This window comes from Protopterus annectens, chromosome 8.part0 (assembly GCF_019279795.1).
Source record: "Protopterus annectens isolate FY-2018-M chromosome 8.part0, PAN1.0, whole genome shotgun sequence".
NCBI classification, from domain to species: Eukaryota; Metazoa; Chordata; order Ceratodontiformes; family Protopteridae; genus Protopterus; species Protopterus annectens.
This window is the reverse complement of record NC_056741.1, coordinates 1,667,396,282-1,667,417,412: the sequence shown is the minus strand read 5'-3', so window position 1 is coordinate 1,667,417,412 and position 21,131 is coordinate 1,667,396,282. Positions and strand designations below refer to the sequence as shown.

Sequence of the window (21,131 nt, the reverse complement as noted above, 5' to 3'; positions counted from 1 at the left end):
TAAGAATAAGGATAATGTGCAGAGCTGTAGTAATTACAGGGGGATAAAATTGATCAGTCACAGCATGAAGTTATGGGAAAGAGTAGTGGAAGTTAGGTTAAGAAGGGACGTGATGATTAGTGATCAGCAGTACGGTTTCATGCAGAGAAAGAGCACTACAAATGCGATGTTTGGTCTGAGAGTGTTGATGGAGAAGTACAGAGAAGGTCAGAAGGAGTTGCATTGTGTTTTTGTAGGCATATGACAGGATTGCGGTGTGTGGTGCTGCAGTAGCGTTGTCGCCTCACAGTAAGATGTTGTCCTGTTCGATTCTCAGATAGAGCGTCTTCTGTGTGGAGACATGCGTGAATGGGCGTACCTTCGTTGAAGGTTGTGCATCAGGGCTGGCAACTCGGCACGTAAAAATCTACTGCCAATCATTAGCGGACCGGAGTTCCACTGTGGTGACCCCTAACTGGGAAAAGCCGAAAGACACAACAACAAGAGAAAGCATATGACAGGGTGCCCAGAGAGGAGTTGTGGTATTGTATGAGGAAGTCGGGAGTGTCAGAGAAGTATGTAAGAGTGGTGCAGGATATGTACGAGGGTAGTGTGACAGTGGTGAGGTCTGCGGTGCGAGTGACAAATATGTTTAAGGTGGAGATGGGATTACATCAAGGATCAGCTCTGAGCCCTTTCTTATTTGCAATGGTGATGGACAGGTTGACAGATGAGATCAAACAGGAGTCCCCGTGCACTATGATGTTTGCAGATGACATTGTGATCTGTAGTGAGAGTAGGGAACAGGTGGAGGAGACCCTGGAAAGATGGAGATATTCTCTAGAGAGAAGAGGAATGAAGGTTAGCAGGACTAAGACAGAATATGTGTGTGTGAATGAGAGGGAGGATAGAGGAATGGTGAGGATGCTAGGAGTAGAGGTGGTGAAGGTGGATGAGTTTAAAAACTTGGGATCAATAGTTCAGAGTAACGGTGAGTGTGGAAGAGAGGTGAAGAAGAGAGTACAGGCAGGATGGAGTGGGTGGAGAAGAGTGTCAGGAGTGATTTGTGACAGACGAGTACCAGTAAGAGTGAAAGGGAAGGTCTACAAGAGGGTAATGGCACCAGCTATGTTTTATGGGTTGGAGACAGTGGCATTGACAAAAAGGCAAGAGTTAGAGCTTGATGTGGCCGAGTTAAAGATGTTAAGATTTGCACTGGGTGTGACAAGGGTGGACAGGATTAGAAATAAGTATATTAGAGGGTCAGCCCATGTTGGAAGGTTTGGAGACAAAGCAAGAGAGGCAAGATTACACTGGTTTGGATATGTGCTGAGGAGGGATGCTGAATATATTGGGAAAAGGATGAAGCTACCAGGTAACCGGAAAAGAGGAAGGCCTAAGATAAGGTTTATAGATGTGGTGAGAGAGGACATGCAGGTGGTTGGTGTGACACAGCAAGATGCAGAGGACAGGAAGAAATGCAAACAGATGATCCGCTGTGGTGACCCCTAACGGTAACAGCCAAAAGATGATGATGATGATGTTGTCTCTCTCCCCCTCCCCCCAACTTCCTTCCCTAAGTCAGACAGAATATGATTTTTCCTGGTGTATAAATTTCAGCTAATTAGTAAAGTTGCTGTCAATGGCTAATTGAGAATTCTCACATTACAAAATGCTCAGTAGGTTTATGGCCCCAAGTGCAGCTATAATTGATAATACGCAATAAAGATTGTGAATTTTAACGTAAATATCTTCATGAACCAAGTGCATGTGAAATAATAAAAAAAGAGTTCATAGGCTCACATTTAAGTACTAGTCTAGCTGTCCTTGCGGACCATTTTAAGCCTAGTTAATTTATTTTCCAAAGGTAAGAACTAAACCCTATACTTTGTGTCTATGAGGCAAACACCTTAACCATTATACCAACTCCCAAAAACTGGCCAGTAACCAAGCATTGATCAATATGAGAATCACACACTGTACCTTGTATTTGTAAGGTAAGCATCTTAACCATCATGCCAACTCTAAAGTAAAGGGTAGCTTGCTTTGTTTGCTTTTATTGGCAGAGAATATTTAATTGTGACAGGTGAAATGTTACAAGATCAAGGGAGACACAATTCTGAACAAAATGTCATAAGATTTTATTCAGGTCTAAATTTCCTGGCAGTTGGAACAGACGGTTAAAGCTGTGGGCTATAGGTCCTGTGGTGCAGGGTTTGATTCCCCCAGGCCCCATTTGATTACAGTGTGATATTAACCAGATGTTGTTCCTGGGCTGACTCTGAAAAGGGATTGTGTCCAGTGGGCATACCTCATTAACAAATAAGAAGTACTATTTTTATTTATTTTTTACAGTGTGGTAAATACTAAAGCTCTGACATTGTTAATAAGCTGCTTCCTGTGCCAAGGGTGCAAGGTTCATTTACTTACTGTGTGACCATGAGTAAGTGACTTACCAATCAGTGCTTTGGGAGAATTTAGAATTTAAACAAGGTTCCTTAATGGTCTCCTGGACTGCATGCCAGGTCACTAACGAAGAACTTATGGCATGCACTGAGGAAGCTGACTGGATTAGAACTATCATACAGAAAATAAAATAACTGCTAAGTTGTACTTTTTAATATGTGGTAGTTGGAGTTAATTCTGTAGGGTGGAAATACACTCAGGGAATGGAAGTATTGTGTTTGTCCTTTTTCTGTAAAACAGCAGTAACTATATTAAATCCAGAGTTATGTTGAATCCAGAAATGACAGAATGCATAACGTTACTTTTTTGCTAACCCCTGATTCTGTTGTTATATTATAGGGAAAAGTCAAGTATGCTTATTTCCAGAGACAAAGACCTTCACTTCTGGTCATTTGGTAACAGAATTATAATGTTGTTTGAGTGTCTTGCCATTTGATATATTTTAATCGATCTAATTTCTTTGAAATGCATACATTTTGGCCAGACTCTTTATTAATTGCAACATACTCATGTCAGTAAAAAATGCTTTTCATTTTTCAGTTTATTGCTTTACCAATTACAGGTTTATACAATTGTGTTGTGAATGCAAAGGTCTGAATTATGGTGTGAGGATGCAAGTATATATTCCCAGGATCATCCACATAAAAAAATTAGAGCGATAATTACATACATTGTCCATATTCACTCATCTGCCTGTAGTAAAGACAGTAAAAACAAATATCAGCAACAAGCACAGACAGAACAGAAACAATAGTGATCAGAAGATATTTATTATGTAGCTTTGCCAATATCATGTTTACACAGTTTAATGGGATGTGGAGAGGCATTGCTTATGTCCTCAGTTGATTAGCAGGGTGGCTCATTTCTGGAACTATGTAAATATTTTAAAGTTTACAGAAAAGCATGACTTAAATGTTGTAGCAAGGAGCAGATATTAGAAAGGATCATACCCACATGAACAGTTTCCTCTTAAAAGGTGAAAATCAAATCCTGTGCCTTGTGTCATGAGATAAACACCTTAACCATTAAACCATTATACCAATTTCACATCTAGTTGTGGAGTGCATTATTATTAACCCTCATAGTGTTACTTGACTGATAGCAGCTGTTTGTAATTAAACCCCAAACAAGTTATCCATTCCTATAGCAGGAGTTGAAGCCAGACCTCCCCGGTGAAAACCAGGAATCCTGACCACTAGACCCTATGGAACATCCAAAATGTATACTAAGCTGTGTTATTCTCCTTAGGATTACAGAGCAGTAAGAGAGTTTAAGAAAGAATATCAGCCACAAAGTATAACAAAACACACAATGGTACAATAGACAGTAAAACAGCCTGTTCATGCTGAGGATGAGGAGTCGGAGCAAAATTTACCTGTCAGAGGCATTACAGCAGAAACAATGCATGTGTGTGTGTGTGTGTATGTGCGTGTGTGGTAGTATAAAACAGGCAAAAGGAATTCCCAACAATAACAAATACAGTGCTGATGTATTAATATATGACAAAACAAAAGAAGACCATGATAAAGAAGTAGTACAGGTCAGGGAATGAGAAAGACATTTGAGGAAGACACTGAATACAAACAAAAATAAATTTGCTAAAGACTTGTAAAGAGTTTTACTGCTTCATAGATTCATAGGATTCATAGATTAGTACTAGGCTAACTGCCCTTGTGGGCCATTTTCAGCCTAGCCAATTACCCCATGTGAGAATCAAACCCTGCACCTTGTGTTTGTAAGGTAAACACCTTAACCATTATGCCAACATCCCACTTCTTTCAGCAGGGGAGAATACAACCTGACCCAAACAAATTTAAGGCACTCCACAATATTTTGTCTAAAAAAGACTTCCTGTTTCAACAGAGATGACTTGCACCTCTCAAGTGCCTTTTCAGGCAGAGTCCTCATACTGGACATTCCTATATAGCAAATTAAACCTCAAAGAACATTATACTGGCACAGGTCAGTGCTAATCATTTAAACAGAAAGATGTCAGATGTCAAGGCCCTCCTGTTTAAATCTGGATATATATATATATAAATATATATATATATATATATATATATAAATATATATATACTGAGATATGGTTTGGCTTTAAAAGAATGATGGCACTTCCTCTATACCAGGCTTTAACAACTATAATGAATTTTGGTTTATAGCTATATACTAGGCTAGCTGCCCTTGTGGACCATTTAAAGCCTAGCCAGTTTCCCTTGGGGAGAATTAAACTATGTACCTCTTGTCCCTGCAAGTGCTGCTGACAGTATCCTCCTTTCTGGTATTAAAAAATTAGAGAGACTTAAATTAAAACCATGCAATATTTGCTGAATTGCAAACTGGTAATCCAAAAGATGCCATGCTGAGAAGGTTGCTGGTGCCCATTCTGATTGAAATATTGAAACTAGCGGGATACCATTGGGATCAGTACTGAGCACTCTTCCACTCAGCATTCATTTTACAGGCATCCAAGCCAATATCCCTTAAGTACAAATTACTAAGTTTGTTAATGGCTGCAAACTGGGAACTGTTATCCTGTCATCCACTGATACTAAACGGCTCCAACAGGGGCTAGAATCTGTACATTCCTTGTGTACTAAAGGCAGTCACAAACTAAATGCAAACAAGGGCAGTATAATAACATTTATTTAAAAAACTGCCTCATGTTGTAAATGGGTACTTACATAGACAGCTCTTTCATTTGTTCAGCATGGTGTCATTGTAATCAGGAAATCCGATGTTTCCCAGTTAGTTTAAAAGAGAATACCCTCAGAATCCAAACAGTTCTACCACTGTACAGTTAGCTTATCAGATCCATCATCTCCTACAATGGTATGTACAAATCCAAGCATGTCATTCAACTAGAAAAGACCCAAAGATTTTTAACAAATAAAATGAAAGGCTTGACATCATGATACCATCTAGTGTTAATTATGTACTGAAATACAGTAGGTTTATTTCCAGTGATGTTCCACTAACATAGTCCACAAACCTCATTTTGAGATAGTAAAAACCAAGGCATCGGTGTCAATAAATAGATGAGTTAATTAAATTTGTGTTAATTGACTGTATGTTGTGCCAGACAAATATATAAGGAAGATGTAACTTATTTTTCTGTAAAAGCCAGATCTATAAAAAGCAGATGGGTCAGAGGTAAGTACTGATTTATGTAGTCCAGTAAATGGAACAGAATACCTGTTTGTTCTACCTTATGAATATTCCATATTTATAGTTATGAAACCTATAAACTTAACTGGTGCAAGGTCTTGCTCTCAAGTTAGTGGTTTACTTCTGGAGATGTTACTTACTTAAACTGAGATGAAGTCTTTTGGAATCAGGTCCTTAAAATCCAACGGACACAGACTATTAATGTAAGAGTGGCCTTCCATTCAGTAGTATTTTATCTGAGCAGCTTTGTAAACAGTTTTAGGGATGCAACGTATAACAAGCACTGATGGAGAGGTGCAAATCTAACAGTGAGGCCTTGAGTATATATCTATTGCACTGGTACGACTGAAACAACACACTGCAATGTTCAGAGGCTACTGGAGTTTAGTATACCCAGTGAAGTGATCCCTGCAAATCTGATGTTGGTTACAATTTTATCAGTAAAACTCTTGCAATGTACAGAGAATCAAAACCAATAAAGTTATGTGGGAGATTGCTTAAAGAAGAACAATTTCAAGTTCAAGATTACGCACTTGTACAGAAGCACTGTCACAAGACGAAGATGATAAATTAAGTCTACGATAAAAGAAATAAACTAGTGATAAAAAAAGATGGAAGATATAAGTGCACAGGAAGAGACATGCATAATACATGATGTTTGTAGTGTACTGATGAGAAAGCATGGTCAGCTAAATGAGTGGAAGGAGGAGTGAAATAATGTATCTCACAGTTACTATTACTAATATGCATGTGTGTGGTATGGAAGAACAACTATGGAAGGGTTAGCTACCCAGTGGTGTGACCACTAGCACTAGATGATGGTCACTGTTGATGTTCCATCCTGACTTCATGTAAAAAATGGGGAGAAGATGGAAGGGGTTACAGATGGTTGGATGGATTTACCCACTATGGCTCATTTTTAAAACGTGGATAACAAAGAAGAAAAACAAAGGACTTGACAGTGCTAATGGATTTTATATTTGACAAGAGTGCAATGATGAACCTATCGCAAAATGTAATGAAAGTAAAAAGTTTATTGGAGATTCAGAAGGAATATCAAGAAGTCCTACAAATTTTCAAGACTGTCATCTTACAATTGTAACATGATATGCTCTTTGGAGCTTGGAAAATCTCTTGTATCATCTCACCTAAAGGAATCCTGTCTACAGTCAAAGATATTTTTCTTGACTACAGCCTTCTGCAGTTACTTTTCCCTGACTTTAGCTGCATTGCAAGTAGCAAGGAGTTTACTGTATTTCCATGAAATAAACTCATTGATGTTTGTAAACTTTCTCTATATAAATCTCTCTTTCTTATATGCATATATGTGATACATTGGTTAAATGTCCATTCTTGCACTGTATATAATGTCTGACTTGTTTTTGTTTAATCTCTTTTATGTATAATCTTGAATTGCATATAATTCTCCAACTTTTGTTTAAACTTTTGTGATTCTTTTAATGACTGTACAATATATGGAACTTTTCTCCCCGGGCCTCTGTGAAAAAGGTTTATGCTAAAACTTGGACAATCCAAGTAATCAAAGGCAAAATAAAATAAGAACAAGAAGAAACTATAATGTTTTTATGTTTTTTTCTTAATGACACTAGACCCTCTCCCCAAAAAAAAAATCATTGCTCTTTTTTACCAAAAAGTAAAATATCTTTCCATTGGAGAGTGTCAAGTTATGCTTTTGACATTATTCCAGATGTTCTTTGAGCAGATTATTGTTGTTGTTGTAGTTATAACTACTGAGATTTTTGCTGTAGAAAGTGTGGCTTGACTTTCAGACCTTAGCAACTTGCCTTGCCTTGGCCAGATGGATGCCTGTGGGATGTCATTACGTCCCATGATGAAACAGGCAACTGTCTGCACTATCTTTAGTTCTCTCTAGACACATTATGAATCAGTACTAGATTACAAGATCAAAACTTTAGTTAATCAAACAACTAAAGATCGATCTTATAATATCAAAACCTGAAAAACTCGAAAGGCTGATTTAACCCATTCTAACACTTCCCTTGGCCGTATCAAAAAACCCCCCCTTTAAATCCCAAATCAAGTGGGGGGCTTCACCCCACACCCCACCGATGTGAGGAGCTGTACCCCCACACACCCCTAACTAAATATACCAACTCCGAGACCACTCTAAATTGGAGAAAAGGGCATAATCCTCATAACAGCCAAGGGATTACCCTACTCAGAGATGTAATAGTCTGTATTAACTACACTTATCTTGCATATTTGATAAATGAGTAGGGAGGAGATGTCAATGCATACTTTTTAGCATTCTAGGTTATCCGAGGAACATTATTACAATTTCCCTAATTTACCGTCTTTTAATTTTTTGAGGTCTCTCACATAAAAATGGCTATAATCCATAATATCAATGTCAGGATGTCTATGTATTGATAGTTAACAGATGTTCAAACCCCCCTCCTTTTTTTTGTTTTTACAATATTCATCTCCTGGCTCTATTCATTCAACACCCCTGACTGACCACCCCTATCACCATATTACCGTTTGTCTTCTCCTCACATCTGCCTTACTCCACTTCCTCCAAATAAACACATTTTCTCCACCAAACAATCTCCCCTATTTTCTCTTTACTTCTCTTAACAAACTCACATCTTAGCCTCTGCTGTCCTTATCTCCCCCACACACTCTACTTCTCCAAGGCCACACGTTCTGGAACCTTCTTCTCTCTATGTCTTTCTTACTGTAACTTGCACCTATTTCCTAGCCTACCTTCTTATCCTAATTAAGCTCTCTTAACTGAAAGTTATCTTCTACATCCAACTGAAGCATTACACACTACATGACAATGAATGATGCTGTTTTAAAAATATTTTATGTAACTGTCAATAATATCAAATTGAATTTCTCTGTTCTCTTATTTTTTTATTTCTATTTCAGAAGTGAAAACATTACAACTATGTCTATGTTGATTGTGAAGCTTTTATCCCTTGGCCTCCACTGAAAAGGGGAATTTATTTCTCATTTGAACTATCCCAGTAAACAAATGCATCTAAATAAATATTGATTTATTACTTTTATTTGCTTTTTGAGGGGGTGATTTCACTTTTACTGAGTGATTGCAAGAAAAATTTAAAAGGGGTTAATAAACATAACAGTAATACTTCCCAATCTAAAGGTAAAAATGCAGAAATTGACAGGAGAATAACATTGTACATCTTGTGAGATCAGGATTCAACAATCACTTTATATTGTGAGATCAGAATTCAGCATAATAATAATAACTGTTCCTTTTTCAAATGTCATTTTGCATTCATTCTTAAAACAGGCATGAAGGTAGTCAATCATACTTTTAAAAGAGGAAATTACCACAGTCTTCAAGTTGTTTTGTAAGATTAACTCGTGTTTTTGTTTATCAGGAGGCATAACTGGCAGAACCCATTTGCAAAGGAGTTGTTAGACATGCATTGTTTAACAATGCAAGTTGTTTTAAAAAAGTTCACAGTATTAGTGGCAGCTAGTGACTTCAAATCAAAAGCTCGGCAGGAGACAGCTGAATGGGTGGGGCCAATGGGAAGGGGTGTGTTCAACTAGAAAGGGATGGGGCTATGCTAAAAACCGCAAAAACTGGAACTTTAATTAAATACGCTGCCCTGGGTGCCAAACTGTCATTATGAGAGTCCAATCAAGACAAAATGAAGTGTAGAAGAAAAAAATATTTCAATGCATTGGCTACATGACAGCTTACTTAATATCTAGATGGAAACAAAAAGGCTGTGAGGCATGAAAAAATAAATTACTTTTTAAATACGGTAAAACAAGTCCTGCTGACCGCAAAGCTGTGTTCAACCACGAACCAGATAAAATGAACAAAAATATAGAACACAGCACCACAGCAAACCAATAAAAAACAAATAGCAAAGAGCAGTATAAGACTTTTATTCGAACACAGGTGAGCACTTTTGCGATAAAATCGCTTCTTCAGACCAGACAAAAAACAGCAACTTCTCAGATATCTAAAATACAATCAATTAAATACCTACCAATAAAAAACATGCAGATACAATAGCCACAACAATTTTAAAGGCACAGCTTTCTTTTAAGGCAGCAACCATAAAGGGCTATTGGCATAAAGACACACATAGCAAGATACCTATTTAAAAAGCTTTCTTTCTTTCAGAACTGGCTTAAGAGGTACTGATTCATTCAAGCCTGCACCTCTATGTGCTGATAATTTAAGAATCCATCTTAATTCTTTCCCTTCTATGATGTTAGTTATATCAGCCAACCTAAAACTTTCATAGATTAATTCTACTGCCATAAACTTGAACCAGTGATTAGTGCCTTTCTCTAGAATGTGTTTAGCTAGGGCACTATAACTATGGCCCTTATTAGCACAATAATAATGGTCTCTAATTCGTTCCTTAAGTCGTCTGTTAGTTTTTCCTGTATAAAATTTTGAATATATCACACACTGTGCTAGGTAAACTAAGTTTTTAGTGCCACAATTAGCTTTAACTTTGAAAACATAATGATTACCATTGTCTGGTCGAATAAATGTATTAGATACATCAATGTATTTACAAAAAAGTGCATTTGCCACAGATAGAGGTGCCAAAACTAGTTGTTCTAATACTAGGTTGCCTTAGCTTACTTGTATTGGGGAAACAGACCTGTCTTTTCAACATTTTTTTATTTTTATAAACAAAGTTTGGAACTGCACTGACAAGATCACATAGAATAGGATCAGAAGATAAAATATGCCAATTTTTTGTGATAATATTTTTTAATATCTATGCTGTCAGTACTAAAAGTCATACAATAAGCTACATTGTTATAACAACTATTATGGGCAGTCTTTCTTATGTTTTCTTTACATGAAAAAAACGGATGTCCACTACTTTGTATGAATTAACCCTCTAACATGCTTTACTAACTTCAAAAGGTTTATAACCATGTTCTACAAATTCCATATTAGTGGAACACATAGTTGTTTCAAATATTTGTTCCTGGTCATGAGATTTAGAAACTCTTAAAAGTTGACCTCTTACCACATTTTCAAAAATATGTGGTGGATGCATACTGTTACATTCAAGATAACTATGTGTATAACATGGTTTTCTACATCTCTTAGTATGCAGCTTTCCATCTATACCCATATACAGGGTTACATCAAGGAAATCTATGTGAGTAGAAGAATGTTTCATCATGAACTTAAGAAAGGAGGTACTTGTATTTATAGCACTTAGAAAATTATTTAAACTTTCAAGGTCTCCTTTCCAAAAAATATATGTCACTGACAAAATGCGGATATAATTTTACACACACATTAAACTGTTCAGCATTTAAGATGTTTGCATTTTCCCAATATGCCATGACCATATTGACGTAGATATTGGCACAGGATGTGCCCATAGCTATGCCAGAGATCTGCAAGTAATATTGCCTCTCAAATAAAAAAAATTATATTCTAGTACCAGCTCTATAAGATAACAAATAAACTCAATTTTTTGATCAGTAGGAGAACCTTCTTCTTTAAGACAATATTTTACATAGGAAAGACCTATTTGGTTAGGTATAACTGTAAACAGAAATGTAACGTCTAACATTACCATAATCTCTGTACCAGTTTCAACATAACTCTCAAGAAGAGAGTAGAAATCACTTAAGAAATGTTTTGTATCATGTAAAATAATGGCATACTTGTCTAAAATAGGTCTTAAATGTCTTTCTATGTATAAAGACGCCAGTTCGGTTAGCCATCCACCTCCAGCTACTATGGGTCTAAAAGCTGGAGTTACAAAATTTTTATGTATTTTCGGCAAGCCATTCAGTGTGGGTACAAAAGGATGTTCTACTATAAGATACTGGAACAGATCTTTAAAAATAACTGTTTCCTCAAAGCAGTTAACAAGAGACTTGACGAACCTTTCAGTTAACTTTTGTACAGAATAAAGTTCTATACTAATATGTGTTATCATCTCAAAGCATAGTATTCATAGTAGTAACATAATACTCTAACACGACAAAGGAATTGCCTTTATCAGCTGTTCGTATTACAATGTCACTATATCTCTGTAAATTTTCAAGTGCTTGTCTCTCATTTTTATTTAAGTTATAAAACTTATTTTGTTTATATTTACTGTTGGTTTCAAAAAGATTATAAATCTGTTGTTCACATATATTTGAAAAAACTTCTAGGGTAGAAGACAATGTTGTCTTAATTCTTTCTCTTCTCAAGAAAACGTGGAATATAACAAACTACTAGTATGGAATTTATCACAGAGGCAGTTAACAGAAGCTGAACTTTTTTTACTTAAATTTTTGTCCTTTATTCCTTCGCAAAGGGCTGATCTAGCTGATACTATTATAGAGCTGAAATTGTTTGTATGAAAAATAGCTCTTAAAGAGCAGTTTGTTTTTTCTGTGTAACATGAACGTGTATGTAACTAAAAAAACTAAGTGCTTTCTGTCCAACATTGTCTTCTACAATGATTTGAATGTCATTTAAAAGTTTTATTTTACATTTTATAGCACAAACACTAATAGACATCTACTAACCAAAGCAATGCAGTCTCACAATGAAAATGAACTTAGCATTAAAACTTCTCTGCCCTTGAAACTCATATTCTTTGAAACCCACATTCAAAGAAAATACATCTGGCCAGTGGCAGATAAAGATTAACTTTAGGCTGTTTTCAAATCATGGACCCCTTGCACAGGAAACATACATGTGTTCTTTGATACACCTTCCTGATTGTATTAAATTATATTCCTTGTATAATACAGTACAGTTGTTAGAGAGTGTTTTAAATTTATTGTTTTGAACATTTTTCAGTAAACAATGAAACAAAATGCATGCACCAATAATGACAAAACTGCCCAATTTGGAACATTTCCATCACAAAACTCTACTTAGACTTCTACAATCCACCAGTATCAGTAAATATGCATAATCTCTGCAGAAGTAAAAGTCATCTAATTCCACATTAAAGAGATCTGTAACTAATGAAGAGGTTGCTGCTAGCAAACGACTTTATATTTCATTGTTTCATCTACAAATAAAGTGCCTGTTGCCCTTGAGGAATAAATTGCCTATGTTACATTAAAAAATGATAAGCTAGTAATATTACAATAGGGAATGGATGGCAAACTGATAACAGGTTCATCGTTACTAGGTATCTCCACCAAAGAGGACATTCCCAGGACTGCATCAACCACCCTCTTTAAAAGTACAACACAGTACATTATCAGCAATGCATCTATATACTGTGGGAATAGAACCCACAGCCTTCTGCATCAAAAGCAAGTATACTAACTGTTGTGCTATTAACAACATAAGCAGACTCGGCATAAGCAGCACTAAACTTCTCTTCAACCTCTCAGCTCCTTGTAAAATCCACTTGACACTCAATTGTATCTCTCAAGTTTTCAACCTCTCAGCTCCTTGTAAAATCCACTTGACACTCAATTGTATCTCTCAACTTTGAAGCACAAAAGAAATCTGGAAAAAGCCAAAATTTATTGAGGGGAACAAAAGCCCAAAAACTAGGGATACATTTTAAACATTGCTTGTATAATCTTGGAAAGTTGCTAGAATAAAATGCTGAGTTGCCACCATGCATTTCACTGCCAAATCTTGAGCATAGGACCTTGTGCACTACAGTCAGAGCAACATACCACTATGCCAAGTCAGTTGTTTCTTGAAAGACAGGTAGACTGAAACTTAAATGGCTATCATTTAGTGAATTCAGTTCTCACCATAACTCTCAACCTCTTAGCACAAAACACATAGACAAAGCCAATAATGGGGGAATACAGCCCCCAAACATATTCACTGTTCTCACCATAGCTCTCAACCTCTTAGAACAAAACACCTGGACAAAGCCAATAATGGGGGAATACAACCCAAAAATCGGGACACATTTCAAATATCGATCTTATAAACAGAAAATTGTTAGAATAAAAGGTTTAGTGTTACCATGTACTTTCTGAAGAATATGAAGTCTGAAATTCAAATACCTGTCATCATTTAGTGAATTCAAAATCCAGAAAACCACAGATTATATGAGGAACAAAACAGAACAGAACAAAAATATGAAGCAAAAATTTCACAAGTGGTGGTGGGTAGGGAATTCAAGCTGTTACTACCTGCTTCCAAGGTACAGGGTTTGAGTCCTACCACCATGTATATTTCCTGAGTTTTCTCTAGCCACCAGGTATATTTAACTGGGGCATCATATGCACACACACACACACACACACACGCACACACACGCACACACACACACACACACACACACACACACACACACACACACACACACACACACACATCTCTACCTGAATGTCAAAAAAGTCATTTGCTTTGTTAATTCCAGCTTCAAAGTCATTCCTGCAGAGTCTCAGCTTCATTAATCCCTGCAACTTCAAAGTCCAGTGCATCCTGCAGCTTCAAAGTCCCAAAGGAGTTCAGTTTCAAAAAAGCCCCACGAGAACAAAGTCCTACTGTGAGAGGAAGCAAGCTGCCCAGTCTACAGACATTCCAGTCCAATCCCTTTCCACTCTGTGCAGTTGTAACTGCATAGACTTCTGGGATCTCTGTAGTCTGAATGCTGTCTTCCTACTCTGGACTGGTTCACCAGCAGTCCGGATTCCTGTGTGCATGTGTGGAGTTCTTCAAACTCTGAACACGCATGTGCAGAGTTCCTGTAAACACTTTTGTGGTTTTATTTTCTTTTTCTTTTAATTTTGTTTTATTTTCTTTTACAGCTGGGGGGCTGCAGACCAATACCATGAGCTGCTCCTGCACAGTATAAACAGTTTCTAAATTAAAGAAATAAGTGCATACACAGGAATAGGAATGCATAAAAATTAAGTAATAGCCATTTGTCAGCTTTTTGATGTGTTCCACCAAGTATCTTGTCATATGTGTTTGACCACTGGAGGCCCAGGACAGCAGCTGTATATAACTTCTTCCCAAAGCAGTTAAGGATTGTAGTCATACTCAATCAGTGGAGACAGTATTAAGAGCTGGGACCAGTTTAGAGCCTTTTAATGATTGTACGCATTAGGAATTTGATTAGATGTAGATTAAAGCATGGCACATCTATAAACGCCTGAACCACAAACAGTATCGGACCAAACCGAATAAACTTTCTAACAACGAACAAAATATCAGCGGCCAACAAGTTTGTTGGCCGCTGATATTTTGTTCATTGTTAGAATATCTATAAACGCCTACTACTGTGTTTTGTCAAACATTGTATATTAGTATTTCTATGCATCTGTTTACATTTTTCTTTGTGATCCAGGAATGAGCCTGAACACTGTCCACAGCTAACAAGTAAAATAAAATAAAAAGTAAGAAAATTCTATAAAAGGAAAAAATATAAAAAAGGTGAAGATTAGGAGAGTGAATGAGTTTATCTGCAATGATCGATCAAATTTAGAATACAGTTTGTTATAGAGGAATGCAGTGCTATATCATTATTATTATTATTATTATTATTATTATTATTATTATTATTATTATTAATTAATAGTTTACAGTTTAAGAAATTAGTTAAAAACTAATGAATGCACTGCAAAATTCATCATATAAAGGAAAACCATTTGACAGAACACTGATTTAGAGAGATAAAGCTGCTTTAATATGTAACAGACTCTCAGAAAACACATGCAAGTGATATTTAAAACTGGTTTGAGTATCCTTAATAAACAGAGAACTGAGCATTTCAATATGCACTAGGATATGATGGTCAAAGTATGGAAGTATGTATAAATGTAGCATCAAAAATCTGAAAACAATGTAAAAACATCCTCTCTTTTTCAGAATTTATTTGGTTAGCAAAAAATGTATGTAATAGGGAAATATAGACTACTCATACTAGAATGTCAAATACTATGCATAAACAATTGTCATGGTTAAAACTTAAAGATCTATTGGAAAAGTTTTAATAATGTATAGAATATGTTTCCTGCTATGGACTATGTATATAGTTTTACTTTTTGTTAATTGATTGTTTTGTTTTGTTTTGTTATAATGATTTTTATTGATTAAAATCCAATAAAAAGTTTAAAAAAAATCTGAAAACAAGTAGCAGAAAAGGATATGTACTATATGCTGATTAAATGCTGTTAGTTAATCTGGCAAAATTATAAATATATATATATATATATATATATATATATATATATATATATATATATATATATATATACACACACTCAAAGTTGTTGCGTTACTTGAGTGAAATTTTTGGATGTCTGTTTAAAATTATAATGTTTGTTTGAGGATGTTGCTTTTATCCAGAACAGTAAACAGCATTGTACTTGTATGTTGTGGGCATTAGTACATGCTGGAATAATTGTTGGGTTTTTAAACTGAAGTCCGTCAGTATTATAGATCAAAGGCAGTGACATGTGAAGCCTATGTCTGCATCATAGCATTTTCAGAGCTGACAGTGAGAAATTTAAAGCCAAACTCCAGGTAAAAGTGTTGTGTTTAATAAGAGTTTTAATATTTGTTTCCTCTAGAGCTGTTCAGAATTGCCAGTGAAGACATGATCATAAAACACAGGTAAGTCCTTTATGCAATGAAATATGGCTTATTACCATATCAGTTGCATACACACAGATGAGTCAGTTATTCTCCTAGCCTTTATACTTTATGCTTCTTGGCACTATGTCAACAAGAAGTATTTTTCTTTTCCTAAACTTGCCCTTTTATTTATAGATCCATAATGAACAGTATCTCATATATAGTGTTCTCCATTAAAACCTTCATGGAGCATGTTATTGTCTGCAGTATTGCTGTTTGCTGAAGAATAAATTGATATGGTCCATTTGTTAGAAAAGTAGCATTTCTGAGCTCATCATGATTACATAATGTCTTACTTATTTTTATATAACACCAGTGATGTTGTGCTTTTAACTATTTTGCAATTATTGGCACCTCAGGGGTTCTGGAGCGTATCATTTTATTCCACGTTGCAAAATATTGTTCATACTTTTAGCATTTTGTACTTCTTCCCCGTTCAGCTTGCATGTTATTGAATAAGAGTTTAAATGTCATTACTATGGCCACCCTTTGTGGGTTAAATTAACTTTCAACACAGAGGTCTCAGTGCTTGTATGAGTTTTTACACAAACAGTTCTGTGAAAGGCTCAGCTGGAATCTCACTTTGTCTCTGTTTTCATCTTGTAGAATACTGCTGCACAGCATTTGGTTATCAAACATTGGTGTCTATATCTCTGCACACAGGTTCTAGTTTGAATTCTGTCACTGCAGTCAGAGATGAGTCATCTGTACCAAGACTAGCCATGCTTCACTGAAGGTTTTAAATTCACGTAGTAAGAACAGCTCAACAAGATTCTAACATAATTTTTTTCCCTTTTTTCTTTTTCTTTTTAAATCCAGAAACTCCTAAGTCATTCCTAAAATGTTTTGTTTCAAATTACTGTACAATTTCTGGAATGTAAGTCATATGAATAACAAATTTTTGCAGAATGTGTAGATTTTTGCTTCATATTTTTGGTCTGTTCCTCATAAAATGTGTGGCTTTCTGCCAAGTCACTGAGAATTGAATTTACTAAATAATGCATACATTTGAGTTTTAGACTTCAAACTCTTCAGACAATGTGTACTACTGTTATTCTAAGTTTACAAAAGCAATATTTAAAATCTGTCCCTATTTTGGGCTTTCCCCCTCATTATTTTAAACTTCGTACAGATTTCTTGCACTAAGAGTTTGAGAGGTACATTCAGAAGTTTTTGAAATTCTAAGTAAAATGCATTTAAACTCTTTAAATCAACATACTATAAGCATTTTTGCAGATAGACCTCTATGTATCCATTTTTTAGGTTCACTTCCATAATGAATGTTAGCACGGCGTTAATGAGGTGGTAATATATCACTCCCATTTCTTTTTTTTTTTTTTATTTTTTTTTAACTGTGTACATTTCGGCTGTAGTGACTTTCTGCTGCTTTAAAAATGTAGATGGATATTTTGGCCTTGAACTGCTGTTAATCTCAGCAACCATAGATTAAGAATTTTCTGAAAATGTTAGAGTCACTGTTCTTGGCTTAAAAGTGTAAACATTTATTGCTGGCAGTAAATATACAGCAACACGTATTTAAATATTAGTAAATATGCACATGTGTTTCCAGTGTAGAAATGGGAAGTGTAAAATGGGAAAATGCATTGTATTTTACATACCTGATAAGTAATGCTTTCAAATTTTTTAAGAGATTTTGTTTGGTGAGGAGCCAGGTGTACGGAAATTAAGATATCTTTATTGCTGAAAAATATTGTTTAAATATTAGCAATGTCAGTCGCTCAACAGATAGCACACTCACCTTTAATGCTATAAGATCGGAAGGATGTAGGTTCTATTCTCACAGTAGGTAGTTAAATTAATTTTCTCAACACTGACATGGCAGTGCAGCATAGTCTTATTTCATAGACACTATAGTATCCCTAGCCAAGTATTCCACAACATCTAATTCCAACATATAATCCCAGTCCTGCCCAACAGCTACATAATAGTACAGCGCCCCTAACCAATAATTCCCTAACATCTAATCCAAACTCTGCACAACAGCTAGGTAATAGTACAACATCCCTAAACAAGGATTCCCCAACAACTAATCCCAACCCTGCCCAACAGCTACATAATAGTATAGCATCCCTATCCAAGGATTCCCCAAAATCTAATCCCAGCCATGCACAACAGCTACGTATCACCACATCCACTTTCACTTTCAAACCTGTGTCCACATCCTATGTAAAACTACTCTTAAAACAAACTCAAACCATACTCTACTTCAGCTAATGACCTTCCAAGTGAATACCTTAAAATACCAGTGAATAGTATTGTCTATCCTGTCTCAGTCCTTATAAATAGATCAATCCAGGAATCCTATGTTCCCTCTCTCTGGAAAAAGTCACACATTATCCCTCTGCTCAAAGGAGGAATTTCAACAGACACTATCTTTAGACATAAAGCAATCTTATCCCCCCTCTCCAAAATACTTGAAAAATGTATTTAGAACCAATTGCTAAAGTATCTCCTGCAGCAAGAACTCCCATCTCCCACACAACATTTCTTCCATCCTTCTCACAGTACTAACACTGCACTTCTAACCTATATAAATACTGTTAATAAAGCTAGATATAAGATCCAACTAGTCTCCTCCTTATTTCTAGAGTTATCTAAAGCCTTTGACATAGCTTGTCACAGCAAACTTCTACTTCAACTGTCCTCACTAGGTCTATCTCAACCGACCCTTCTGTGGTTTAAAAGAAACTTGTCCAAAGGTATTAGTCAGTAAAATGCCTAATCACGACCTGTACACCACAAGGCTCTATCCTTGGTTCCCCCTCTTTAACATTCTCACCAAAAACCTCTACACATCCGCAAACAGGTATCCATAATACAATATGCAGATGATTCCATATTCATATGCACATCTGTCAACATAGCACACTTTGAAAAAATTACTCAAAAAGTTTTAACAGCCACTGAAACATAGCTTTATAACAAACTCACGATAAAAAAATAAAAATGTTTCCAATCAGCCATTATGATATAATGTCCAAAAACTCCTATTTCTCCACAAACACATTAAATCTGCTGCACATGGATTGTGCACGGTCTGTACTCATACCATGTTGCTAAGGCTTGGAACTCCTTCCCTGTACCTATCAGGTCATTACTGTCCCTCTACTCCTTTAAAACCATTCTAAAAGACTTCCTATGGAAACCATCTGCAATGTTGGGACCTGTTAGACCGAATCCTGAAGCACAGAGACTCAATGAGTGAAAAATGCACTTAAATATACTAAGCCCAAGATGGCCATTTCTTGGAATATTCCCTTTTCTCCAAGGTATGGTAAATATAAGTTTGGGGTGTGTGGGGGTGTTTAAAGGAGACAAGTGAACTTCAAGATTCACTCTTTTTCTGGGTTTTTGGTCTTATTTTTTCGGCATGTTGGCACCTGGCATACCCTGTTTTTTTCTCTCAGTTCCTGTTTGTGTTATTCTAATTTACCTTTAATTTCTCTGTAAATTGCAAACAAATAAATCCAAACCAGCCCAGAAGTTGAAAATGTTGAAACACAGGTAACCATAGTAATTAATTGCTGAGTGCTAAATTAATTAATTAATTAATTAATTGAGTGGTCGGATTGGTTGTTTTAGTAATGAATTAAAGTATTTAAGTGCTGTTGCTGTTTGAATGAACTGTCTGATGATGTAATGGTTACCATTGCGAAAGCGCTCACCATTTTGCATTAAAAAAGACGATTTTACTTTGTCATGATTCATCTTCTTTATTCCAGCTACCTTCCTACTGGGCACCCTTGTTTCAACATTCTCTGTAAAATGGATAAAATGTATCTAAATATTAAATCATCATATATATTGCATCTATTACTAACCAATGTTTTCATGTAAGGTCTAATTTGGCATAATTATTTAAACATGTTTTTGTATTATTTTTGAAGATTGTAAAATTATTGTTTATTATGTAATACTTGGGAGCTTTTCTCCCCACTCCTCAACTGAAAATGCATACTTACCCAGTCAGACTTTTCCAGTAATCAAATGTCAATAAATAGATAAATAAATAAGGTGTCGCTGTCCTTTGGATGAGTCAATAAACCAACCCCCCATCTGCGTCAGTTGGTGATAGCTCAGTTGTATGTAAAAGATCTTAAAGCACTTATTGAAAAAGGAATTGGGGAAGTTCCCTGGTATCCTGGCCAAATTTACACTATACAGTATGAATACCACCTTGAGTCTCTTCTGAAAACAGAGGATACAAGCCTGGTCAGTGTAACCTTGACAACAAAGAGTAAAAAAGTAAAATGAAAAAAAAAAAGTCTTTCTATCTGCCACTGTCTGAAGACTGTTTTTGTTATATTTCTAAAGGCAGTTTAGGTTTGCTCAGAGTTTTAACTGTTTTAATTGCCATCTACTTTCATCATGTAACCCAGGTTTAAGTTCCTCAGCCATCTATTCCTATTTGATATAATGTAATGCCCTAGCGAAACATATTAGGGATAATGTAGGGCATAGTTTTGTCTTTAGGGTGCTTCAATGCATACATATAAATCATATAGGGGGTGATCTCATTAATGTCACAGAAACACTTGAATTAAAATGGATCTTGAAACCACAGGCTGACAGATATCCTGGCCTCAATGGATGTGTTCCCCTGAAACCAGTATTAAAAGGACGTAAATTGGTTACAAATGTAATTGTAGAATGTTTATTGGAATGCTGTAACTCTTGGTTGTTTATGTGCTTTTAAATGGCTGTAATCTGATGTTTTTATGATCTGAAGAAGTGTTGAGTACACAAAGCAAAAGTGCTTATATGATTTTTATTTCAATAAAATAATGCTGTTGTGAGCCGTGGTGGTCTAGCCAAGTTTTTATGCTTTGGATTTTTACTTTTTTGGTCCTGATCTTTTTCAATGGTTGGAACTATATTTTGTAGTTTTGATCCTTTAGGATCAATGGATCACAATTCA

The 21,131-nt window shown here is 35.8% G+C and overlaps 1 protein-coding gene across 4 annotated transcripts in view; it reads left to right on the top strand.

Moving 5' to 3' along the window:
* Positions 1-21,131, top strand: part of ROBO4 (roundabout guidance receptor 4) — a 1,497,877-nt gene that overhangs the window by 883,095 nt on the left and 593,651 nt on the right. For all 4 annotated transcript variants that reach the window (XM_044081194.1, XM_044081193.1, XM_044081195.1 and 1 more), the window contains one exon: positions 16,129-16,171. In XM_044081194.1, coding sequence (XP_043937129.1) covers positions 16,129-16,171 — 43 coding nt within the window. The remainder of the gene's footprint in view (positions 1-16,128; positions 16,172-21,131) is intronic.